Below are 27,842 nucleotides of genomic sequence, written 5' to 3' on the forward strand. Positions count from 1 at the left end.
AGAGCTGCTATTCAATACAAACATGACCCACCCCGGATGTCTTGACACAGGGGGGGAGTAGCTCAACTCAAATAAGCTAGAGAGGTTTAATCAAATGTAATATAACTTGACACTATTGAGCATTATGAACACTGAACATTGCCCTCACACTGTCATTGTATTTTTTGTTTTGTAGAACAGGGTGCCTGCCACCACTTAGCATTGATCTCTTCACCACAGCTATGTCATTCAACAGACTAGGCCTGGCTTTTGGTCATTTTCATACAGTACATTCTATATGGACAAGAGTGACGCAACTTTTATACAAGCATCTCTCCATCACACTATGAGACCAATAAAAACATCAGTGTGCAGATAAAAATTCATGGATAGCAGCGACATTGATCAACTATAGAAATGACTGATACATAAATCTGTATGTGTATGGATAAAATACTGATATGAAAACGTAAATAAATGCTTGGAAATATATACCTACCATCTTCATATATATTTTATACAGAGATCAAAACATATATAACGCCATTAAATAGCAAAGTCCCTGAGCTTGCTGTTTGCAGCCAGTGCAGTTGCATAGCAACACTTTCCCCGGTCTCTAGGCTCCTGGTCCATTTACACATCTTTTTTGTTGTCATTTTTTGTCCAGAACCGTTGGATTACCGTACACACCAATCTATGGTCAGGATGTCTCCTCTTCCAGGTATTCCACCAGGTAAGGGTCCCCTTTTTTTATGGCCTGGTACAGCTGTTCCTGGGCACGAGGTCCCTTCCTCATAACCATTTCCAGAAGGGCCTTGTTCCTCCGGACCCGTGAACTTATGTTGTCAATCTTCTCTCTCTCCACATCGTTCAGTACTTTACATTCCTGGAGCTTGAGGAGTATAGGTTGTAATTCACCCATGTGTTCCTCCAGTTTCACTCTTTGTTTTGTTATGAAGTTCTCTCCTGAGAGAGTAGGAGGATCGGCAGGAGGGGCTACAGAGAGAGGGCCGGAAGCTGAGAGAGGGGAAAATTCTATCTTTAAAATACAGTTTAGGATGATAAAATCAAGATGTATGCTAAACATCGAAGATAAATTATGACCTCAAGTCAATATTATTTTTTACTACACAGGAGCACTACGAATCAGATTTCTTTATTTCAATAATGTCTTCTTTTATTATTGTGAAATCATTAAATTGTGAGGTTTATAATGGTAAATCTCAGCGGAATCTCAAGTTACCTGTAGAGATTACTTCCGTTGGTGAAACTGTGACTGAGAAAAGATGACCGTCTGATTAACGTTAATATAAGACTGCGTTCATTATAACCAATACTTATGATATAAAGATATACTAATTCAGTAACAACAACTGCAATACTAGTACTCCAACTTTGTGTTACCTGGAAGCCAGACAAGTCTGTCCCACACAGACTCTGCACCGCCATTTTCTTTCAGGAGGAGATCAACTTGTTCAACGACAGTTTGTAAGAACAACTGAAATGTTGGGATGTAGTTTTCATAGGATTCGAAATCCACGAATGCTGCATCCTGGTGAAAAATACAGTTAGTCAGTTATAGAATTTTAATGTGCAAATAGATTTTCATCTAATTATTTTTCTCTAACTCATCACCTTTGGTCTTATTTTATGTTCATCTACAAGATCAGTGGAGAGGGTATATTCTTGCTTTGGGATTAGTTGGCAGTGAGCATTAGTTTCAATGTAGATTTCTTCATCTCCATTCCTTCTCTTCCACTCCTCCTGTACCTTTGAATGTTTTCATAAAAGCACATTTTGGTTATCCAATGTTTAAACTATAAAACATTATCCGAGTGATAACGTTACCAAAACATGCATTTAGTATATTCCCGCCAAAGTATTGTTTGACATCTCTGATCTGCTTACCTACCTCCCTGATCATAACATTTCTGGGAAGCAACAACACATTCAGGATGGACCTCTTTTTAGGAACAACTGGGGGTTTGTAGAATAACAAGACAAGTGCACGTATAGGAACAGTGGGTGAGTCATCTTCCTTGACGACGCCATAAGCAGAGAATCCAGTGATGTTTAATATGACATGTTTGTCTGTTATCTGAACGTCACGGATAAACTCCAAACTGTCATCCATCACATGGGCTACAGACAGGAAGTCACATCCACCCTCTGGGAAATAAAGAGAACATGCGGAGCTTATTTCTCTGACTTGATTATCGATGATTAGTAATGAGAATAGCTAAATGATGAGATTGATCAATAAATTATGACAGGCTCATTCGAAATGCCAGTGGTCTTGAAGCACTATGACTTTCATGAAAGCGTCACTCACTAGAATGAAGCTCACAGTGTGGGAGTTGCAGTTGACAGACAGACCCTTTAAGGCATGTGAATTTGAACAGGGGTCCTGCAGGCCTCTTGCCTCTCTGTGCTAGAAGCCTCCTGTCCCAGGGGACTGTCCAATAGAGCACTTCCCCCTCCCCCTCCATCCCAAACCCCAGGCCGGTTACACCACTTGGGAACAGACCTGCACAGGGGCACTTGAACCTAGTGTAGAGCATATGACAATGACGTGGCATCATGACATGTTCATTTTACATTCTTAAAGTGTCAATTTCAACATGTTATCCTCTCATAAATGGAAAAGAAGAACAGGTTACCGGTATGCTCCCCTGCTCTCGTCATATATTTCTGTTTCCAAGTTATCAGGAAATGCCTAAAATGTAACAACACCAGTAGATTTTGAACCCATAGTTGAAATATCCGCTACCGTTCAAAAGTTTGGGGTCAGGTTAGAAATGTCCTTGTTTTCGAAAGAAAAGCAAATTTTTTGTCCATTAAAATAACATCAAATTGATCAGAAATACAGTGTAGACATTGTTAATGTTGTAAATGGCTATTGTAGCTGGAAACGGCTGATTTTTAATGGAATATCTACATAGGCGTACAGAGGCCCATTATCAGCAACCATCAGTCCTGTGTTCCAATGGCACGTTGTGTTTGCTAATCAAAGTTTAGCATTTTAAAAGGCTAATTGATCATTAGAAAACCCTTTTGCAATTATGTTAGCACAGCTGAAAACTGTTGTGCTGATTAAAGAAGCAATAAAACTGGCCTTCTTGAGACTAGTTGAGTATCGGGAGCATCAGCAATTGTGTGTTTAATTACAGGATCAGAATGGCCAGAAACAAATAACTTTCTTCTGAAACTCGTCAGTCTATTCTTGTTCTGAGAAATGAAGGCTATTCCATGCAAGAAATTCCCAAGAAACTGAAGATCTCTTACAACGCTGTGTACTACTCCATTCACAGAACAGCACAAACTGGCTCTAACCAGAATAGAAAGAGGAGTGGGAGGCCCCGGTGCACAACTGAGCAAGAGGACAAATACATTAGAGTGTCTAGTTTGAGAAACAGACGCCTCACAGGTCCTCAATTGGCAGCTTCATTAAATAGTACCCGCAAAACACCAGTCTCAACGTCAACAGCGAAGAGGCGACTACGGGATGCTGACCTTCTAGGCAGAGTTTAAAAGAAAAAACCATATCTCAGACTGGCCAATAAAAAGAAAAGATGGGCAAAAGAACACAGACACTGGACAGAGGAAGATTGGAAAAAAGTGTTATGGACAGACAAATCGAAGTTTGAGGTGTTCGGATCACAAAGAATAACATTTGTGAGACGCAGACCAAATGAAAAGATGCTGGAGGAGTGCTTGATGCCATCTGTCAAGCATGGTGGAGGCAATGTGATGGTCTGGGGGTGCTTTGGTGGTGGTAAAGTGGGAGATTTGTACAGGGTAAAAGGGATCTTGAAGAAGGAAGGCTATCACTCCATTTTGCAACTCCATGCCGTACCCTGTGGATGGCACTTGATTCGAGCCAATTTCCTCCTAAAACAGGACAATGACCCAAAGCACAGCTCCAAACTATGCAATAACTATTTAGGGAAGAAGCAGTCAGCTGGTATTCTGTCTATAATGGGGTGGCCAGCACAGTCACCGGATCTCAACCCTAATGAGCTGTTGTGGGAGCAGCTTGACCGTATGGTACTTAAGAAGTACCCATCAAGCCAATCCAACTTGTGGGATGTGTTTCAGGAAGCATGGGGTGAAATCTCTTCAGATTACCTCAACAAATCGACAACTAGAATGCCAAAGGTCTGCAAGTGTCATGCCCTGGCCTTGAGAACCCGGTTGTCTTTAGTTGGTTTGGTCAGGGTGTGAATTTCTATGTGTATATCTAGTTTTGTATTTCTATGTTGGCCGGGTGTGGTTCCCAATCAGAGGCAGCTGTCTATCGTTGTCTCTGATTGGGGATCATACTTAGGCAGCCATGTTGCCTACCTTAGTTGTGGGATCTTATTTGTGTTCCTGTTAGGCTTGTTGTGTGTATAGCCCATAGGACTTCACATTTTCGTTGTTTTGTTATTTTGTCAAGTGTTTATTCGTCTTAATAAACATGTACGCATACTACGCTGCACCTTGGTCTGACCCGTCTCTCAATGATCGTGACAGCAAGGCTGTAATTGCTGCAAATGGAGGATTCTTTGACGAAAGCAAAGTTTGAAGAACACAATTATTATTTCAATTAAAAATCATTATTTCTAACCTTGTCAATGACTACATTTCCTATTCATTTTGCTATTTTTCCTATTCAAACTCATTTCATGTATGTTTTCACGGAAAACAAGGACATTTCTAAGTGGCCCCAAACTTTTGAACGGTAGTGTGTGTATTTAACTTCTCTCTTTCTTTCTTGCCAGTGAGGATCGTATATTACCTGGAGAGGGTCAGTCATACACATAGCTTGGCCGACCTTTCCGAATACATTGCTTAATAATTGCTCCTTGGTATCAGTTAAGCTTTGAGACGGATTAACTTCGATACGTTCCTCGCTCTCCTCTTCCTTTGATCGTTCTCTAGTTGAGGGACGACTGGGAAGGCTTGACAGGGCTACAGAGGCATATTTGGGTTTCAGGAAGAGAGGAGAATCTACAAACAGATAGCAAAGAAGTGCACATTTCATTTAGTTAGTTATTAGTCTGCAACTGAGGTAACAGGATGATGACATGAGGAACTTCGCATTTCCTCTAAATTACAAACACTGTAGTTGCCCTCTATAGAAGTGACGCCTGTGCTTCTGAGATGCATTATCAAGGAGGAACTTGGAGCATAAACGTTACATCTTCATTAACATTCTATAATGAGAATGAAAGAAGCTCAGGCACTCTTTGTTTGAACACACTGACTAAGAACCTGCACTTACTTCTGCCGTGTTCTCTCTTTAATTCATCGGCAAGATTATGCTGATTCATCTCCCTCAGGATCTTCAGTGTGATCTCCACAGCTCCCTCAGGGCCGAAGATCTGCACCATTTTATCAACTGTGACCTCTATGTTGGCGTACCTTAGCTGGCTGGCTGGGATTGGAGGAAAGCCAGGCAGCAGGCTGCTAGTTAGGAAAAACTTAAATCTCCTCCGCACTTGTTTGCTCAGCTCCATCAGAGTGGCCCGCAGCAGATCTGCAACAGGCAGCTTTGTGGGTCCCTTTATAAAAAAAGACAACAGAAGGATTTGAATCTTTCTCGGGTGGGGAGCACCCCAAAGAGGGGAGCACCCCAAAGAGCAGAGCCTAAAGGGCAAGACCAAATGTATTATCATTCATATTTTGCACACAATAACAAGTTAACTGCATACATGAGTTCCAATGATAGAACCAGGTATGATTGTGTCTGTGAACCAAAAACATCACCTTTCCTTCTCACCATGACATCTCTGTTGCTATGAATTGCAATAGCTTTTTCTTGCTCCTCTTTTTTTGCAGAGGGACTAGAAACAAAAAGATCCTCCTCTTTCTCTTTACCCTTGGACAAAGATGACGTGTGACATGCTGTCTTACTGTGCTCCCTTCTTCTTCCTGTAGTATCAGAAGAGAGGTATCAATAATAACAACAATTTAATAACAGGTAAGTGGGAGTGGGAAAGGCAACATTTGGTAGTCAACCACACACAAAAGCAGCACCATTTTGAAATGTCATACACACTTATTTTCATAGAATTTTACCTTGAACATAACATACAGTACCAGTCAAATGTTTGGACACCTACTCATTCAAGGGTTTTTCTTTATTTTTACTATTTTCTACATTGTAGAATAATAGTGAAGACATCAAAACTATGAAATAACACATATGGAATCATGTAGTAACCAAAAAAGTGTTAAACAAATCAAAATATATTTTAGATTTTAGATTCTTCAAAGTAGCCACCCTTTGCCTTGATGACAGCTTTGCACACTCTTGGCATTCTCTCAACCAGCTTCACCTGGAATGCTTTTCCAACAGTCTTGAAGGGGTTCCCACATATGCTGAGCACTTGTTGGCTGCTTTTCCTTCACTCTGTGGTCCAACTCATCCCAAATCATCTCAATTGGGTTGAGGTCGGGTGATTGTGGAGGCCAGGTCATCTGATGCAACACTCCATCACTCTCCTTCTTGGTCAAATAGCCCTTACACAGCCTGGAGGTGTGTTGGGTCATTGTCCTGTTGAAAAATGTATGATAGTCCCACTTAGCGCAAACCAGATGGGATGGCATATCGCTGTGGTAGCCATGCTGGTTAAGTGTGCCTCAAATTCTAAAGAAATCACCAACAGTGTCACCAGCAAAGCACCCCCACACCATCACACCTCCTCCTCCATGCTTCACGGTGGGAACTACACATGCAGAGATCATCCGTTCACCTACTCTGCGTCTCACAAAGACACAGCTGTTGGAACCAAAAATCTCAAATTTGGACTCATCAGTCAAAGGACAGATTTCCACCGGTCTAATTGCTCGTGTTTCTTGGCCCAAGCAAGTCTCTTCTTCTTATTGGTGTGCTTTAGTAGTGGTTTCTTTGCAGCAATTCGACCATGAAGGCCTGATTCACGCAGTCTCCTCTGAACAGTTGATGTTGAGATGTGTCTGTTACTTGAACTCTGTGAAGCATTTATTTGGGCTGCAATTTCTGAGGCTGGTAACTCTAATGAACTTATCCTCTGTATTGAGCTCTTCTTGCCATAATATGGACTTGGTCTTTTACCAAATAGGGCTATCTTCTGTATACCCCCCCTACCTTGTCACAACACAACTGATTGGCTCAAGCGCATTAAGAAGGAAAGAAATTCCACAAATTAACTTTTAAGCAGGCACACCTGTTAATTGAAATGCATTCCAGGTGACTACCTCATGAAGATGGTTGAGAGAATGCCAAGAGTGTGCAAAGCTGTCATCAAAGCAAAGGATGGCTACTTTGAAGAATCTCAAATATAAAATATATTTTGATTTGTTTAACACGTTTTTGGTTACTACTATGTGTTATTTCATAGTTTGATGTCTTCACTATTATTCTACAATGTAGAAAATAGTAAAAATAAAGTAAAACCCTTGGTCGCTGGTTTGAATCCCCAAGCCGGCAAGTTGGAAAAATCTGCCGCTCTGCCCTTGAGCAAGGCAGTTAACCCCCAAAAACTTCTCCCTGGGTGCTGTGGATGTCGATTAAAGCAGCCCCCTGCACCTCTCTGATTCAAAGGGGTTGGGTTAAATGCAGAATACACATTTAGGTTGAATGCATTCAGTTGTGCAACTGACTAGTATTCCCCCCCCCACCTTTTTGATTGATGTTTTGAGGTTCTCGCTACTGCTTAAGAGGAAAGGAGCGATTTTTTATTTTTTTTCAAATCTACCACAATTACAAACTTCCATATTTTCTGATTGTTCCCTCTGAACTGTTTGTAATCACTCATGACATCCTATGCCAAATGTTGCTTGCTGGTAACAATGTCCTCATAATGCACAGATTGGTTTGTCTTGCTGTTTTACCTAGTCTGTAATTATTCCTTAACTTGTCAGCGAGATCAAACCACTTCATCATCTTCAGGATCACCACGGTGATCTTTACAGCATACTCGAGGCTGTAGCGCTGCACCATTTTATCCACTGTGACCTTTGTGTCAGCATTCTCCAGCTGGCTCCATGGGATGGGAGGAAATATGGACAGCAGGCAGTGAGCCAGGTGACTCAGAAATCTCTTAAACTCTTCTGCGTTTAGCATCTCTAGAGTAGCGAGGAGCAGATCTGGAACAGTTGGCATTGTGGGGCTCAAAGAACTCATGTTGATGTATTCCCCTTGATCATCGGAAACACTGTGAGACGAGGATGGTGTTCTGACTTGAAGATCGTCTAATGAGAGACTGCGTTTCAACATCCCTTTTAGTTTAGGTTTGATATCGGGGTAAAGGCCTTCTGTGAGCAAGAAAGAGAGTGAGAACAGGTTATCATTTCACAGTAGCTGTCTTCTTACTGAATAATCAGTAGAAATCATGGCATGGGGTTATTCAATGACAGACATGTATTTGTTTAAAATCTATCACTTGATGGTTTCATTTCAGACAGACAAATAATCATGTTTTTTTGCTAAATGATATATATCCGTCTCACTCTCGGATAAATAAGTAGTACTGCTAGGTTTTACACAGTAAAATGTAACAAATAACTAAACCTTTTATAAATAAATGTACAAATGAGATCTGTATGTAAAACATTTACAATTGACATTTAAGTCACTTAGCAGCTGCTCTTATCCAGAGCGAATTACAGTAAGTGCATTTATTTCAAAGATAGCTAGGTGAGACAACCACATCACAGTCAAATATACAGGATACAAACATTCCACAATGGATCTATAGCGTTTTGCAAAAAAAAACTCGTTTTCATACACATCTAAAATCTCTGAATTAAAGATCTAAGAACAGTAATATTTTACACACACATAAAGTTACCCATGTGCAATCATTTCTGATGAAAAAATTGGTGGATATGGTGTTTTAGAAATAAAATACTATTTCAGCAGTTGAAAATAAAGCTGAATGACAGACAAAAGTGTATGTTAGTATAGATCTCATGCTCATCACCTGCTCCTCTCTCAGGAATGGTTATGTGCGGTGGCGCTGAAGTGGCGGTAATGTCTATGACATCACAGATCTCATATTCTTCATGTTCTCCTTCAGGAACGCTTATGTGAGGTTGTGTTGACCGCAAAATTAGGTCATCATAGCACATGACGTCATATTCTTCACCTGCACCTTCTTCAATGTCATCATAGGTCTCCTGGTCTCCACTTGCTCCAGGGGAAGTCAGTAAGTATTTAAAGAATGGCGTAACCTGTCCGTAGTTTATCTCTAACTTTTCTGCGAGATGGAACTGTTTTAAATTCTTCAGGATCCTCAGTGTGATCTTCACAGCAACCTCAGGGCCGAAGCTCTGCACCATCTCATCCACTGTGTCCTGCCTGTCAGGGTCATCCAGCTGGCTCTCTGGGATGGGAGGAAAGATGGGCAGCAGACTAGTCAAGAACCACTGAAATCGCTCCAGCTTTCCTCCTCCCTCAGTCAACTCCTCCAGAGTGGCCAGCAGCAGCTCCTTAGCAGGTAGCATTGTGGTTCCCTAAAACAACCAAACAGGTGAGTAGTCTGTGACATGTAAACTAGAAACTTATATAATTTGAGCAAAGAACATGAACACATCCATATTGTTAGTAGAACATACTAGAATCTTTCCAGAGTGACTTACATTCATCTTAAGATAACTACAGATGTAGGATCTTGATTTGACCAGTTTCTCACAGCAGTAAAATAATCCTGCAGCAACATGAAATGTGAATTATTGTGTGGAGTGTAATTAAATTTACATTTTTGTAGGGGTTGATACATTATTTGTTAGGGCAAATCATGTCTGAACATGTAAAGTGGAAATTACTAACATTAAAAAGCCTTTTTAAACCTTGAATACACTAAGTTTGCATTTCCTGCAACAACAGGGCGATAAAATGAAGATCCTACAACTGTAGGTGAGACATATCACAGTCCTAGTAAGTAAAATGTTTCTCAATAAAGACGTTATCAGCAAAGTCAGCTCTAGTAGGAAAGGACAAGTGCAGGTTATTTATTTTTCCTTCACTCTGCACTTTTAAAAAGGTCCTTTGTGGGCGACAGACCAAATGTTATAGAGTTACAGATCTGTCATTCTCATTGAAAGCAAGTCTGATATGCGGTAGATCCATTCTATGTGCACAATTTCTATGCATCCCATCTCTTAAAAAGGCCCACCTCAGAGGAAGTTGCTGCACCTATTTCGGAGAAGGGGGTAGCTGCATCCCAATATGGCGACCTGAGTATGGGCGAGTGGGTGTGCCGAAAGGAAAGTAGTGGGCGTGTGGAAAGTAGTGGGTGTGCCGAAAGGAAAGTAGTGGGTGTGTCAAAAGCGTTCTGCTATAGACAGTTTTGATTGAGCTGTTTTTTTTTCTTCAGTTTCTTACCATGCAACTACCGTACATTGAGCTACCGTACTTCTGTTTTTAAGCCAGAGGATGAGTCTGAGTCGTATTTCACTGTTAGTTTTACACAAATATTTGTACATTTTCAGTTATAAAACTGACGATTGTTTATCTTTGATTTAAGTATTGATGATGGGTGTACTGTTGCTTCATGCGTTGTGTTGCTTCATGCGTTGTATGCGTGTGCTCAGTGTGACTGTCACCCTGATACTAGATAGCTACTTCCCACGCCGTTGCCGGACAGAAGCGCTTAACATCTAAATCTAATGTCCAAACCTTCCCATGTCAAATGAATCAGTCAGTCAGCACTGTCGGAGCCTCGGGAGTGACTATGAAAGAGTTGCTCACGATGCCCCTACCTGTTAAAGTTGATAACACATGCATAAAACATACATTCATTTATTCTGCATGTTGTCCTGTACAATTTGGCAGGAAGAGATCTTCTCTGTAAATTGGGGATTACATGTGATTGGTACTATGCATGGGACGTACAATATATTTTCTCAACTGCTCGCAGTTGTTGGAAACACAAAGGCAGTTTTGTGTCACAGACTGGCTTACATTGCATCGCGAATTTCTCACCATTGACAAGACATTTATGTTATGGACAGACGATGGACCCTAATTTTGATTTATTAATATGTGTTGTCAACAACAGTGATATTTGAAGCGTGAGACTGGTATAAGACATTAGGTCTCCCATATTCTCCAATAGTAAATTGGCAGGGCTTCAGTACTGGTTCTAATACAAGGTATCAGGTGCCGTCACCAATTAAAAGTCACAAATACCATAACTACTCTCCGGGGAAGTGGGTATCACTACCTTGGATTTTTTTTTGAAATGGGCATATATTAAAACCATGAGTGATGAAATCTAAACTCTGGATACCGTTGAGAGAGGCGCAGAAATAACCATCATAGTAGAGGTAAACTTTGGCAAAGCCATAGAGGCATTAAAAGCTCAATTGGTAGAGCATGGCGCTTGTAACGCCAGGGTAGTGGGTTCGATCCCCGGGACCACCCATACGTAAAAATTTATGCACACATGACTGTAAGTCGCTTTGGATAAAAGCGTCTGCTAAATGGCATATTATTATTATTAATATTATTAAAAGAAGCGCAAGGGCATTCTACCAATTCGGCTCAAATATTATTTAAAAAATCTAATCATGGATAAAATTGGGCAGCATTTCCCTGCTGACGGAAAGTTCCAATCTAATATAGAATTCAGAGATGCTATTGTTAGTTGGCACAATGACATAAAAGAACAATCAAAGCTCAATACACCAGCGTTTTGATGTTATCAACAGAAAAGAAATACCGATAAAACCAAAATTAGTACTCAGCATAACCGCACTAACCGTACTATTTGTGACGTAAATTGAGTATGTAGTATGCTTATTGGTTATAGATACAAATTCATTGCTTTAACTAATTATGACAAATGTTAAGAAAATGTTGAGCAATGTAACAAAGTAATGACTTGGCTGGCAATTTGTTAGTTACGCCATCCTTATGAACCGCATCGCATATCATTGCAGTAGTATGTACCGGTAATATATGTTAGCTAGCTACTAATATACCAAACTTGCTAGTATATTAACTATATGCTATCCAACTACCCAACGTTTATTGACAGAATTATTCACGTCGTTCTTAGCTTAGCTAAATGGTATAGTCATTGTGCGTTATCTATGGACATTGTTAAAGCGGGTGCTTCGTAAATTCGCTCTGGCTATCTGCTCCGATTTCAAGGCACTCGTCTGAATGTGCCAGGGCACAGAGGAACTGTTGAATTTACGAACCCTCAACACCCGTTGAATATGGCCGTTGTCAGTAAACCTTGGATTTTTTAATTTGTATTAAATTGTTGCCAGCAGCACAGTTATAGTCACCAACGCTTTGGATAATATGAAAACAGCCTAACCAGCTCTGCTAGGGCGGTAAAATGGTCAGAATGAGGTGTTCTCTCATTTGTGTCTGGAAGTAGCTAACAAGCTAGCCAAACTTTAGCCAGTTAGCTTGGGTGTCTCCTGAGTGGCGCAGTGGTCTAAGGCACTGCATCGCAGTGCTAACTGTGCCACTAGAGATCCTGGTTCGAATCCAGGCTCTGTCGCAGCCGGCCGCGACCGGGAGACTCATGGGCGGCGCACAATTGTCCCAGCGTCGTCCAGGGTAAGGGAGGGAATGGCCGGCAGGGATGTAGCTCAGTTGATAGAGCATGGCGTTTGCAACGCCAGGGTTGTGGGTTTGATTCCCACGGGGGGGCCAGTATAAAAAAATATGTATTCACTAACTGTAAGTCGCTCTGGATAAGAGCGTCTGCTAAATGAATAAAAATGTAAATGGGTGCTTGACTGCTGTTGTGAGGTCAGAACGCTCAGATCAACCCTGCTCCTCGGCCAGAGCACATTGATAAAATGGGTACGTCTGCTTTGATAGCAGGTTTGAAACCTGTTATCAAAACGAATATTGCAGGGGTAGCAGAAGAATACCGACGCGTAGGGCGATAGGTGAGAAAGTAGTGATTGGAAAAATGAGTGTGGCAGAGCAAATCATGAAGCATCATATGAGAAAGCACAACTATCAAAACAAGAGGCTAAATGTGCACCAAGGTTTTTTAAATCTTGTGAGGCATTTTATTTCTTCTTATTCTGAAATAGATTTATAGAATTGACGAAAGGGAGGAGGGGGAGGAGGGGGTCACGAGAAATTAAGAGTGGAGTTAATATTGTGAGTAATTTTTAGTAGACTTTTGAAAGAAACAATTCTGTCAAGCGACATCATTGGGGTTACCAAACCTAAAATTACCTTTTAAAATGGTTGTTCATGAACATGAAGGGCTTTGTAGTGCGGTGGTTACGGAAAATCATGGGGAAGAGAGAGACCAGTCATATACGGGAGTAAATCGTTAGACTCAGTGGCGAGATAAATGTCGCCGTGTGTAAGGGTAGTACAGTCATGGTCAACAGTTTTTGAGAATGACACAAGTATTGGTCTTCACAACGTTTGCTGCTTCAGTGTTTTTAGATATTTTTGTCAGATGTTACTATGGTATACTGAAGTATAATTACAAACATTCCATAAGTGTCAAAGGCTTTTAATGACAATTACATTAAGTTTATGCAGAGTCAATATTTGCAGTGTTGACCCTTCTTTTTCAAGACCTCTGCAACCCGCCCTGGCATGCTGTCAATTAACTTCTGGGCCACATCCTGACTGATGGCAGCCCATTCTTGCATAATCAATGCTTGGAGTTTGTCAGAATTTGTGGGTTTTTGTTTGTCCACCCGCCTCTTGAGGATTGACCACAAGTTCTCAATGGGATTAAGGTCAGGGGAGTTTCCTGGCCATGGACCCAAAATGTCGATGTTTTGTTCCCCGAGCCACTTATCACTTTTGCCTTATGGCAAGATGCTCCATCATGCTGGAAAAGGCATTGTTCGTCACCAAACTGTTCTTGGATGGTTGGGAGAAGTTCATGGCTGTGTTCTTAAGCAAAATTGTGAGTGAGCCCACTCCCTTGGCTGAGAAGCAACCCCACACATGAATGGTCTCAGGATGCTTTACTGTTGGCATTACACAGGACTGATGGTAGCGCTCACCTTGTCTTCTCCAGACAAGCTTTTTTCCGGATGCCCCAAACAATCGGAAAGGGGATTCATCAGAGAAAATGACTTTATCCCAGTCGTCAGCAGTCCAATCCCTGTACCTTTTGCAAAATATCAGCCTGTCCCTGATCTTTTTCCTGGAGAGAAGTGGCTTCCTCGTTGCCCTTCTTGACACCAGGCCATCCTCCAAAAGTCTTCGCCTCACTGTGCGTGCAGATGCACTCACACCTGCCTGCTGCCATTCCTGAGCAAGCTCTGCACTGGTGGTGCCCCGATCCCGCAGCTGATTCAACTTTAGGAGACGGTCCTGGCGCTTGCTGGACTTTCTTGGGCGCCCTGAAGCCTTCTTCACAACAATTGAACCTCTCTCCTTGAAGTTCTTGATGATCCGATAAATAGTTGATTTAGGTGCAATCTTACTAGCAGCAATATCCTTGCCTGTGAGGCCCTTTTTGTGCAAAGCAATGATGACGGCACGTGTTTCCTTGCAGGTAACCATGGTTAACAGAGGAAGAACAATGATTTCAAGCACCACCCTCCTTTTTAAAGCTTCCAGTCTGTTATTCTAACTCAATCAGCATGACAGAGTGATCTCCAGCCTTGTCCTCGTCAACACTCTCACCTGTGTTAACGAGAGAATCACTGACATGATGTCAGCTGGTCCTTTTGTGGCAGGGCTGAAATGCAGTGGAAATGTTTTTTTGGAATTAAGTTAATTTTCATTGTAAAGAGGGACTTTGCAATTAATTGCAATTCATCTGATCAATCTTCATAACATTCTGGAGTATATGCAAATTGCCATCATAAAAACTGAGGCAGCAATTAATATTTGTGTCATTCTCAAAACTTTTGACCACAACTGTACATGCTAAATTAAGGGTACATAATCATTAGGGTGGATTAAAACAAACGATTAATGATTGGAGGGAGGACGGTGGACTTATCTTTATTTTGTTTGGTTTGGAATTACAACTTTTGTGTTGCTGATTAAGATGTAGCATAGTGAATACTACCGAAATGTACACTTTCTCTTCCAGGAGAGGATGGTGTGTCATTATCTCTCTCTTTGAAATGTTTCCGAAACTGTTATCTTGGGAGAGCAGTTAGTGAAATTCTGCAGTTTTATAAAGTGGCGCAGTGGTCTAAGGCACTGCATCGCAGTGCTAGCTGTGCCACTAGAGATCCTGGTTCGAGTTCAGTCTCTGTCGCAGCTGGCCGCAACCGGGAGACCCATGGGCGGCGCACAATTGGTTCAGCGTCGTCCAGGGGAGGGGAGGGAATGGCCGGCAGGGATGTGGGTTCGTTTCCCACGGGGGGTCAGTATGAAAGAAATAAAAATATAAAAAATAATATTAATAATACGTATGCATTCACTAACTGTAAGTCGCTCTGGATAAGAGCGTCTGCTAAATAACTAAAATGTAAAAATGTAAATGTATAAAGGTATCCGTATCCGGCCCTAAAGGGAGCTCCCAGATATGTAAGGTCTGGCCATTTGTTTGTTTGTTTTTGTCCTACGTTTTACCACACACACCAACACACCAGTGGAGGCTCCTCAGAGGAGGAAGGAGAGGACCATCCTCCTCAGTGAAATTTTATAACAATAAAAATAGTGAAACGTTTAAAAAGTTATCCTTTTTATATAAAACTTATACTAAATATATTCATATGTCACCAAATAATTCATTAAAATACACTGTTTTGCAATGAAGGTCTACAGTGACTTCAACAGCACTGTCTGGGGTAGCACCATGGTGTAGCCGGAGGACAGCTAGCTTCCGTCCTCCTCTGGCTACGTTGACTTCAATACAAAACCTAGGAGGCTCGTAGGCCTTACTTCCTTCCATAGACATACATGGTAATTATGACCACTTCCGGAGGACGTCCTCCAACCAATCAAAGCTTTTGCAGTATGAACTGACATGTTGATATAGAAATTAAAATATATACAGGTTAAAAGTAATGACTAAATGTTCCACCCTTAAATATAGTTGTGAAATGTTCTTGTTTTAAGTATGATTAGTACTTTCTTAGTAGGGACTAATTATTACACTCCGAAACTGTGTGAGATGTGTTAGAATCTACTACCTGGTAATGTGTGAGCGTAGGGCAAGTTGAGATTACATTGTGTTGCTGTTTAGCAATGTGAGTGGGAGTTGGGCCGGACGGCGAAGAAGGAGAACTGTTAAACATGTTGCAGGATATTGTGAGAACGGCGATAACTTTGGAATGCAGCCTGCCCTAGCAGGTTGTAGATTATGATAAGAACACGTGTGTGTGTGTGTGTGTGTGTGTGTGTGTGTGTGTGTGTGTGTGTGTGTGTGTGTGTGTGTGTGACCAGATGGTCAGGAGAGCAGTTTTCCAGTGGAAAACTACAGCCCGCCTAAAGCGGGTGGGATTTTTGTATGACGTGTGTGTATAAAAGATGGACTCTGAAATTGTGATAACAGAATTCTCAATGAATAAAGATCTCTGACTATTGCAACTGGGAGCTCTGTCCGTTTCTTGATCCAAAAGCCTTACAACCTTTTGGGAGACGCACAGAGACACTGAAATAGTTAGTTAATACATTCTCTTAACACATGTTGTCCATCCAATCATAGAATTAAGATCAGAGAACAAACCTAGTGTGTTGTGCCACAGAGCATTATGGGGGTTCTGTGTTGAGAAGCTTGGTGACATTGTTGGATAGAGATTAAGAGAGAGTGATAGTTGAGCATTTTTGGGATATTATTCAATTCAAATCAGTTTTTTCAAATTACAGGAGACGGAGGAGGTATATTATAAATAGTTTTCTTGGTTTTAGAACTTTATTTTTGTGTCCAGTTAGTGCAATTTATTTAAATTTGCCTTGCTAACTTCAGTAGCTAGCTAGCTACCAGCTCGAATGTGCAGTTTTCTCCACCAGAATGGTAGAATGGCCAACGCTGCCGAAAATGTTGTGGACTTTTTGTTCATTCTCTGGGGTACACGGTAAAGGTGCATATTAAAAGCGAGGGTCGACCTCTGCCTGAGGTCAGTTTCATGAAGAAGGATGAAAAGGTGAGGTTGTTCAATACCAACTGGTATCAAAAGTATAGCTGGTTAACAGGGAGCCTTTCATCAAGCCGCCTGTATTGCTGGCCTTGCCTGCTTTTTGGAAAGTCTGAGCCTTGGGCGAAAGGTGGGTACAGTGACCTAAAGAACATTGATCGTTCAGATTAACGGCAAAACAAAAGCAGGGAGCATATAAATGCCCACATCAGATTCAAGCTTCTGGGAAAAAGCTGCATCGATTATGACGAAGGTCTGCGTATTCAAACTGCGCAACACGACGAGAAAGTAAGAAGAAACAGAGATGTTCTCAAGCGGCTTATCAACACCACTGTGTTTTTGGGCATGCAAGAATTTGCTTTTAGAGGACACGATGAGAGGGAGAGTTCCGCCAAACAAGGGCAACTACAAGCAGCTTGCAGAGGTAACTGCACGTTACGATTCTTTACTTGCTGAACAAATCAAACTTTCAACTGTCTTTTCTGGGATGTCGAAAACAATTCCGAATAATTTGATAGTTCCATCGCATCATCCATTAAAAATTAGATTAAAAATAGAGATTGATTCAGCAAATTTTTTCGTGTGCGCTCAAGTAGGCTTTCCACTTTCCTCCGTTATTTATTTAGCAAAGATTATAACAAATAATCACTCCGGAAAGACACAAGCAAAATAATTTGCAGTCTCTTCTTCTTCTTCAATGAGGTTTAACAGCGGTTGGCATCCAATTTGTTGCATTACCGCCACCTACTAGACTGGAGTACAACTCCCTTTTATTTCCTTGAAAAATAAAATAAAACAAAGCAAAGAAATATCCTACCATCTAACACTACACTCACAACTTCAAAACTTCTATTAATAATTAACCCCACCCTTCTCCACTATTTAAATATACTCACTCCAACCTCATGCCCTTAACCTGAAATGATGGGACATCACCACTTAACACACCCTGTAACTCTTCTGCTGTCAAGTCTCGCACACCCAAATATCTCTCTGCAGCTGCCACCACAACCTCAATTTTCTTCGATTTGCGTTCCATCCCTGCAGTACAATTAATAACCATTGCTATAAACACTAAAAACCCAATCTTACTGAAACATATATCACTTGCTTGCCTATCCCACTGTACTGGTACATATCTACTACTCTCACCACTCCCCCCTTGACCCCTCTTCCTCTACTTTCTTCACTGCCTCCGCATATGACAACTTCTTCTCTACTCTTACCCTGGAAACCTCAACCTGCTTCTCTCGCACTGGACATGTCTGATCCCCAGCCCCATGGCCACCCCTACAATTAGCACATACCACCACTTTCCCCAATGCTTCACACTCCTTTGTCTCATGCCCTTCTGCACACTTCTCACACCTTGGAATCTCCCTCCTACATACTGCTGCCACATGCTCATAAATTTGACACCTGTAACATCGTAATGTACTCGGCACATAAGCTCGCACAGGATAACTTAATGGATGACATTTAATTTGCACCCCCCTATTTTAACTTGTATATCCTAACTTCACTTTATCAGGCAAAGACTCAACTTCAAAAGTCAAAAGAACAGACAATGACTCTTCTGTTTCCCCACTATCGCCACCCTGTTTACGTCGCACCAAACGACAAGCATCACACACACCGGGAATCTTCTCCTTCAGTTGATCCACTTTTACATTTACTGCTACCCCAGTAATCACTCCTCTCAATGGCGCCCTTTTCTTAAGAGCGAAACAATTCACAATTCTTTCCCGCATTTGTTTAACTCTGAGCGCCTTCTCCCTCTGCCCAACAGAAAAACAAACAATTATCACCGATTCCACTATACCCAACGCTTTTTTCACCCATCTTGAAACCACAAATGGATCAGCCAAAAGGCAAGGATCCACTTTTTCCACAAACTTCACTCCTACTGTCACAGACTCATCTTTATCCTGACCGTCTGCGCAAGCCTCTGGCTCCGAGTACTTCACCACACTGTGGGAAATTATTCTCTTATATTTTAGATGTGCTGTTAGCTTAATAAGAAAGCATTAATGATTAAACATAAAAGGTTTGTGCTGTACTGATATAGACTGTTTAATATAACAAGCTGTGATTAATGTGAGGAATGTTAGGGAGTAGGGTGAGACAGACTTGTGATTCTCACATACACAAACACAGCCTCTTTGTTAGAACGCTCAAGGACGTGTACTGCAAAAGTGCTGACTTTCTGGACAAGTTGCAAAACAACTAGACACCTGGCAACAGTGAAGCGCCAAGGGGCTGGGACCAGCCTGTGCGCCAACGATAGGCTGAGTAAGTCTAAACCACGCTCAGTCTCTACTCTGATAGGCCAGCAGGGAGCGAGAACTATCTCTGTCAAAGTATTTTAAGAAGAACTTATAACAATGGACCAGTTCTCTGAGTGCCCTGCGTGGTATTTCAGTGGACCCGTATATACGAACATCATATTTACCATTGAAGTGTTTTGCATTAATTTAAATACTAGTAAATCTTAGAAGACGTGTGTTCACCTCTTTTGTTCCCAATACCAGATTTGAATTGACGCAACTTAACAATTGGTGACCACCGACTGTGATCTGGTAGAAGGGACTTCGCTGGGTATTGTCCGGCCCATTGGACATCTCTGTCATTGGACGGTGTGTTTCACAAAGAGTCCGGACTACTAAAAACAGGTAAGCAGACACCTATTGTTATATAACTAAAGTTCTGCACATTGGCTTTATCCAAATTAATTTTGTGAAACACCTGTTTGATGTAAGTGAACTAAATTATGAATTATTATACAAATTATTATGAGTAGATAAGCACCATATTGTGACATGCAAACCTGTGGTGAATGTGATGTTAAACCTTGGTACCATAAAGTATTGTTCCACCGGCACGTACCAGAGGGCTAGGTACGGCTAGGTTCGGGAAAAATACTGAAATCCCCAGGCTAGGACCACCAGGGGTGGGAACTGGGGGTACAGGGAATTATTGGCTTAAAAGTGTTGCGCTATTGACACGTATCAGAATGCTAGATACGGCTAGGATCATAGGGACACTTACATTTTAGTCGACTCCAGGCTAGGATCACAAGTGGTGAGAACTGGAGGCGTAGGGAATTATTGGTTAAAGGTGTTACGCTATTGACACGTATCAGAAGGCTAGATACGGCTAGGATCATAGGGACACTTAAATTTTAGTCGACTCCAGGCTAGGATCACAAGTGGTGAGAACTGGAGGCGTAGGGAATTATTGGTTAAAGGTGTTACGCTATTGACACGTATGAGAGGGCTAGATACGGCTAGGATCAGAGGGACACTTACAATTTTAGATAGTGTTGCACTACTGACACGTACCCGGGGGCTAGGTACGGCTAGGATCTGAGGGACACTTTGGAGTGTAGGGTGTTGTGCGAATGATCCCAGTGTAATAAAAGAGTGTTTGCAGACGAAATAAAAGAGTGAACGCGGGTTACTAAAATTAATAAACCTGTATACCTTGATAGAAAACTAATTAGGAATTAAAGACGTCTGTGGCTGTCCAAACTGTATAATTTGTGAATAACTGTTGGGTTTGTGGTTGCTTAAACCCTATAACCCGTTAATAACAATTGGGAACATAAAGGTAAAGTGATGAATGGCTAGTGTGACTGAACTGAAACGTTTGAGCTGATATGATTGAACTGTGGCGTTTGATGTTTGACATAGCATAATACTGGTTTTGAATAGTTGTGTTGAAGCAATTTGGTTTATTATTTGATTTAATGTTTGATGTTCGACATAGCATAATACTGGTTTTAAATAATTAAGTTGAAGCTATTTGGTTTATTATTTAATTTAACGGTTGATGTTTGACCCTGCAAAATACTGGTTAAATAATTAGACTGAAATAATTTGGTTTATCGTTGAAATATAAATATGCACAGACTTGAACTAATTAGGTGGGAATAATTTGATTTAAATAGATAGACGTACTTTAAATAATTAAATAACGGACGTATATTACAAATTAGGACGAGGAACAGACGGGGCCTGTTCCGACTGGACACAGGAGGGAGAGCCGCGAGGGGAGGGGCTGGAGACAGCGAGAGTGTGGCTTTTGGAGAGTCAGGAAGGACTAGGGGGTGATTTGTGTCGATTAAGAATTGGCTAAAAACACCACGAAGCGATTATTTGAGAGGTACCTATACATTTCTAACGATATATACGTATGAACTTGCTCACCCGAACGTAGACGTACGTAATGGGTGAGAAAGTAGAGAATATGAGTTTAAGGTTGTACCGTTGTTTGATCATGTGATGGGGTTTGATGGGTGATCGGACCAAGACTGGTGTGGTTATGGAAGTAATGTATAAATAGTGGAGAGCCAATAGGGGGCTCCATTGAACTATTATGGTTTATTTGGCATTTCAATGGCATAAGGTGAAATCTGTATGTATGAGGGGAATTCGATTATGTATTATTATAGTATTATGGACACTCCGTAATAAATAAACTGAACCAAACATGACGTTACTACAGCAATAGAGGATGGTTAATGTTGTTACGTTCGTTTTTAAACCCGACGATAGAGGTAAATGCAGAACGCTGTTTGAGAGTGTATTTAATTTTTGCTACTAGGGGATTTAGTGTTTGAGATGAAAGGGCTGGCTAGTCGGGAGTGATGACGTGGCTGGTTGTGCGACATGGAAGTGGTTGTTTGGCGTGCTTTGAAAGCATCGCGGAATGTGTGGGGTGACTGGCAATGTATGGAGAGGGTCTCTGGTTCGAACACAGGTAGGGACAGTGGGTAAAGCTTTCGCATTGGGGCTATAGACCTAGATTACTACGTGGATTGAGAAATGTGAAAGGTTGAATTAGATAGCTTAAGTAGAAGTATTCTAGAAAGGTCTATGAGGATGTATTACAAGGTCCCCGCGCCTTCCCCGTTGTGTAGGAAGGAGCAAGGGGAGGGGTGAGAGAGTTCAAATGATAGGAATATCATTAAATGTATGCTTATCAACGATAGCAAGTATTTGTTTTATTAATTAGGGCCTAATCAGAGAGAACAGTTAAAGAAATTGAATAGCGAACTGAAATGGCGATAGAGCTGTGAAAATTGAGTTGAGGACAAAGGAGAATCATTTATGGCTCTGGTTAGCGGGAGAAAAAAATAGAGACAGTCAAGCGAGTTGGGTTGAGCTGTGGGATTTCAAATGGAGGTCTGAATGCTTGACTGGAAGGCAGTGCTTTGATCAATTCTAATTGTTATTTCTTTATTCGATAGGTTGCTTAACACCAGTAGTGTATGCAAATAGTTGGTGAATTCTAGAACGATAATTTATTTTCGTTACGGGGACCAGGGGATGCAAGTGGCTTTGGCTGTTGTGCTGGGGGAATAGCGCCAGCCTGTGGTGGATTCTAGATTTGTTAAATAAACAAACTTATATTTTAAACTAAAGTAATGCAATAGGCTACAATTATAACATTATCAGAAAAAGGCACAATTTAATGTGAAATAGTTATTACAATTATTATTAATAGTTATTACAGTTATTATCATGGCCAAAGGAGGGAACATTTGATGTAACCGTGATTGTATTGGCTAAAAAATGAAATATGACATTTACAGGGGGGACAGGAACAATAGCAGGGGAGACAGATTTTCCTAGGGGTTGATCAAATAATTGATAATGGATCATTTGAGATGAGATCACATGTTGCAGATTTAAGGTAATCAATTAAATAATCATTGTATACTCGAGGAATTTTGAGTGGTTTTATGGATTAGTTATGAGGAATTAGATTGATACAAATAATTATTGATGGGTTAGGACTGGGGATATCTGTATCATGTTTTGTGTGTACTACCATCTTTAGATTACTGATGGTAATTGAAGGTTAACAAAAATTATAACCAGGAGAAAGATAATTAGCTTATCTCGTTGGACTGTTGCCCAGGGCGAGGGGGAGCAGTAGTGAAGTTAGGCAGTATTTAGGTCGTAAAAGTGAGCTACCAAATTAAGTGAGGCCTGGCTATTTGTGGTTGTTGTTTTTCAAATTGGGTTTTTCAAATAAAAAACAACACACCTAGTATGATGTTTATAAAGCCTTGTTGTTTCAATTTTGGGGGGTTTTCAGCAGGTCAAGGGTGATAGGTCTTGGAGGAGCACACAGTGAATTTTATGGAGTTTTTCGGTTTTGGCTGAGTTTGGGGTATATATGATTTCTTATGAGAATGAATGGCATGAGGACTTAATGAACACTTGGGATAAGTAACATTTATGAAATATTTAGAATAATGGAAATGTTTGGTATACTATGGGATGGAACAGTTCGTTTAATCATTTCAATTGCCTCTGAACTCTGTTTTAACTTTCTGGTGTTAATTAATCATCCACACTAGTAAATTCTAAAGGCATGAGAGGAGGACTTTAAGATAGTAAAATAAACTAAGTTGAGGGTAATTTATAATACTGTGAAAAGTGTGAAGAAGATTATAATTTGGTAATAATATATATGATTTGAACCATAAAATAACAGAAGAGAGAGAGCTTTCCCTGAATGAGGGATACCTGTTGCTAGTCAATTGTACTAATCTTGGATTACTTTTACGGCATAGAAGTAAATTGAGGTATTATCAAATGTTGTCATTTAAATTTCATTTTTAGTATGCTTTAATAAACAACAAGTTGGTATTTGAAACTAAATTAATGCAATGAGCTGCAGTAATCAGAGGAAGGCACAATCTAATGCGAAACAGCTATTACCTAGATCATTGATTTAGTAATGAGATCAGGAAGATAGGAGCAATAAAGAAGCAAGGGACAGTCTCAAAAATAAATAAGGGATGGCAATTGGATGATAAATTACCAATATTACCTAAGTGATTGTTTAGGTAGGTGGTAATATTGACACATGGGCAAATCATGTGTCAAAAGGGGGATGGTAGGAGATGGTAGGATTAAATAATAAATATATACGAAGGAGAGGACAAAATACTTTAAAAAAATGTTTTTAGATACAGTCTAGAAAAAAAAAAGTCTGAAATAGAAATTGAGAGCTGAACATGTGTGAAGATAGTTTATTAACCACACCCGTATGTCAGAGGTTTTGTGCCCCACAGGTGAACTAAAGGAGAAGGTGACCCACTCTATCTAACCAGGTGACTGGTGAGCATCCAGTCCCTAAAGAAGAAAAACTGGAAACAGGCCTGTTGGGAAGGGCCCTATCAGGTTATATTGGTCACTGCCTTTGCCATTAGAATAGCTGAGAGAGCCACTTGGGTCAACGTTACCCACTGCAAAAAGGTAGGCCCACATACCAACACCGTTGAACACACACAGAGTTAAAGAGAAGAACTGGAACCAATAGGGTCTGGGGGTAAACTCTGTTAACGAAGATCCCCTACCCCGACCTTTCATCACTGTGGAGTGTTTATAGAGGTGTGAGTATGGGGTAGTACCAAGCAGAAAGATTGAGGACAGGAGAGGGTTGGCGGTTTTTGGGAATATGGATAACTTGGGTTGCATCATAGTCTCTGCAATGGTCTTGATATGTCAAGATCCACCACCAATTACGCTATGCCCTTACCATTGTTAAGAAGTAAAAGAGAAGAGAAGCGACCCGACATACTGACCGTCAAGGACGAGTGGCCTACAAAATGGGAGTCAGAGAAGGGCAGACTGTCAGATTCAAAATAAGGGTTAGGGATGTAGCCAATGGGTGGGGTACATGTCAATAAGCAAATTGGGATTATAAAATCCTATTATATTCGTGTTCGGCCCCCACGGCGGATTGTTCCTAGACTCAAGGGTTTAAATACACTTGGGGATGGGGATATGAGACCGAGGGGGACTGAACATCCAGGGGGGGTAAAGGGAAACAAAGACATCACCAATTATCAATTGGAGACTTAAGTTCGGAAGCACAGGAGAGAATTCTAAACCTTACAGCCCCTGTAACCGATGTGTGGTGGGCGTGTGCCAGTAAAGGCAGTGTAAGGCAGAGAATTCCAAAGGGGTGGCTAGATACATGCGCCCTGGTTCTACTGGTTCAGCTAGTTAGAATTAGTCACCAGAAACCAAGGATTAAACAGATGTAGGAGGAGTTTTAACAGTCCTGACGGGAGTATCTCTAAAGCCCTAGTTGGTTTAGATCAACTATCAGCTGAAATGAAGTGCATGGCTGGAATGGAAAGTAGTGGGCTGTTCTCCTGGTTGAACGACTGGTTTGGCAAGTATTCAACTATGGTGGTTACTGGATTTCTGACCCTAGTAGTTGTGTTTCTAATATTAATGTGCTGTACTGCCTGTGTAATTCCTTGTCTGAGAAAGTATGTTACAGATGTCGTGCATACGGCTGGTATGATGCCCCTCCTAGGGGCTCAAGAAGGGGATGCAGACACTGAGTCTAGCTTTCGGAAGAAACTGGGGTTGACAAAAGATGACCCTTGGTTTGCTATTGGTGAGGTGGTGGAGTGACACCCTAGAGGGTGTCTAAAGGGGGCCAAAATTTACTTCCCTGTTTGTGTTTTATGTTTTAATAATCTTGTGTTTTGTGTTCTATTAATCCTGTGTTTTATGCTTTATTAATCAAGTTAACCATTGTGAATGTTTGTCTTTCCTTATGTGAAGGTTTAAAGTTCCTGGGTGGCTGGTAGCCAACCTAGTACAAGTTGGGTGTAGATGGAAGGACTGAAGGCCTTTTTATTATCATTATTGCCTATTAATAAAAGTGTGATTCTTCTTGTTTGTATTGTATTTTAATGAGTGACACCCTAGAGGGTGTCAAAATGGGGAATCCTAAATTTCCCTGAAATGTCTTATTTTGGGTTTTCTTATCTTGGGTTCACACCCAGTGGGTGTGAAAAGGGGGATTGTGGGGAATTATTCTCTTATATTTTAGATGTGCTGTTAGCTTAATAAGAAAGCATTAATGATTAAACATAAAAGGTTTGTGCTGTACTGATATAGACTGTTTAATATAACAAGCTGTGATTAATGTGAGGAATGTTAGGGAGTAGGGTGAGACAGACTTGTGATTCTCACATACACAAACACAGCCTCTTTGTTAGAACGCTCGAGGACGTGTACTGCAAAAGAGCTGACTTTCTGGACAAGTTGCAAAACAACTAGACACCTGGCAACAGTGAAGCGCAAAGTGGCTGGGACCAGCCTGTGTGCCAACGATAGGCTGAGTAAGTCTAAACCACGCTCAGTCTCTACTCTGATAGGCCAGCAGGGAGCGGGAACTATCTCTGTCAGAGTATTTTAAGAAGAACTTATAACAATGGACCAGTTCTCTGAGTGCCCTGCGTGGTATTTCAGTGGACCCGTATATACGAACATCATATTTACCATTGAAGTGTTTTGCATTAATTAAAATACTAGTAAATCTTAGAAGACGTGTGTTCACCTCTTTTGTTCCCAATACCAGATTTGAATTGACGCAATTTAACAACACCTACCACCTCCGATACTTCACCCTCTTCCTTTTCTACTCCTGTCTTCAGCTCACTTTGCTTACATTTCCTACCACTCTTCTTTAACAAACTTCTCCCTTTTCCCCGCCATTTTTTACCGACTCAAACTCACAGTCTTCCTCCCTCTCTCTCTCTCTCTCTTAGACATCCTCTGCCTCTCCTTTTCCCTCCATTCCTCCTCATTCATCCAAGTATACGTCTCCTTATGATAATACTGCATTTCTCCTGACCAATATCTGTTTTGCAGTCTCTCTTCCCTTAGATTAGAATTTCTACGACAGAGGCCATGTGACCACTTAGCGGACGCGAAACCCGCGTAGAAGAGTGGGAGATCCCAGCTCAATGCACGATGCTTGTATGGTTCCGGTTAACTTGAATAAAGAACAGTTGTTTTAAAGAACAGTTGTTTTCTTTAGTATTTCTTGGACAATAAGAAACAACTTTTAGACAATCAGCATTCAGGGCCGAAACACCCAGTTTATAACAAATAAAGCACTGACTGACAGCTGTCAGTATAACTAGACAGCATGCTAATCTTACCTAGCTAATGAAAGTTATGTGAGCACCATTTCAGTTAAGACAGGCATACTGTAAATCAGGTGAAAATAATTATTTCAGAAAAAGACTACCAGCCTACCTCTCAAGAGATTAGTCCCATCTACGTCGTGCCTATACGAGCTGTTGAGTATTGAGGTTTGTCTCTCCTTGCCTTTTGATAATGCCAGTAAAACTGTGTCGAATTCCAGAAGTCATTAATATTTGGACATGGCCACGGACAATATGAAATAGCTATAATCTTTGTTCTCTCTGTTATCTCAGCAAGATAGCTTATCTATATATCAATGCATTATCTAAATTGTGTCTGCGAATCCGACATAGAAATAGAAAGAATATAAACTCGGTTTATATGGTTAGCCTTACTGAAGCAATGGGCGAATCCGTTTTGCATGGCCCGGTGCCCCGGGTGTGTGGCGATTTTTTAAAAAGATCAGTGGAATGGTCGAAAATCATCAAACACTGGACACTTGGGGCACCGAGCCATGCAAAACAAATTGGCCTAAAGAGTTAGTGGTCAAAACCATTCATCTTGGAGCGACGGGGGGTTCTAAAATGCAATCATATCACGCAATGTTATTATTTATAAAATTGTTATACATATTTTTTATGCAGACTAGCTCTAAAATAAGTGAAATTTGACAAATGATGTAATGGATTATAATAATTTGCTGGTAATAAAGGGCAGGTGGATTTTTTTTAATTTGCACCCCCCTCTTTTAATTTGCTCCATGGCTCAGGCAGCCAGAGACGGAAGAGGAAGCAAGACTTCCTCGCGGTTTTTTTTCTTCTTCGGTTCAATGAACTAAGTAGACTAGACCCAACTGCTATTGCGTTTGTGTAT

General features: G+C 40.9%; 1 protein-coding gene across 5 annotated transcripts; it reads right to left on the bottom strand.

Annotated features, from left to right (window-relative positions):
- Nucleotides 1-72: 72 nt before the first annotated feature.
- On the bottom strand, nt 73-27,486 carry LOC121581957. 5 transcript variants are annotated; one of them, XM_041897391.1, is made up of 13 exons: nt 27,081-27,486; nt 8,931-9,462; nt 7,840-8,262; nt 5,744-5,895; nt 5,246-5,525; nt 4,760-4,971; nt 2,640-2,695; nt 2,312-2,526; nt 1,892-2,148; nt 1,615-1,749; nt 1,384-1,531; nt 1,223-1,255; nt 73-996 (listed from the first exon to the last, which is right to left on the bottom strand). In XM_041897391.1, exons 2-13 carry the CDS (start codon nt 9,451-9,453, stop codon nt 680-682), a joined length of 2,751 nt encoding a protein of 916 aa, XP_041753325.1. In that variant the 5' UTR covers nt 9,454-9,462; nt 27,081-27,486; the 3' UTR covers nt 73-679. The 5 variants fall into 5 exon arrangements, with proteins under 5 accessions (XP_041753325.1, XP_041753324.1, XP_041753326.1 ...); XM_041897390.1 differs by having other exon boundaries at nt 1,223-1,273; XM_041897392.1 differs by lacking the exon at nt 1,223-1,255.
- Nucleotides 27,487-27,842: the final 356 nt, after the last annotated feature.

This window comes from Coregonus clupeaformis, chromosome 15, assembly GCF_020615455.1.
Source record: "Coregonus clupeaformis isolate EN_2021a chromosome 15, ASM2061545v1, whole genome shotgun sequence".
Lineage (NCBI taxonomy): Eukaryota > Metazoa > Chordata > Actinopteri > Salmoniformes > Salmonidae > Coregonus > Coregonus clupeaformis.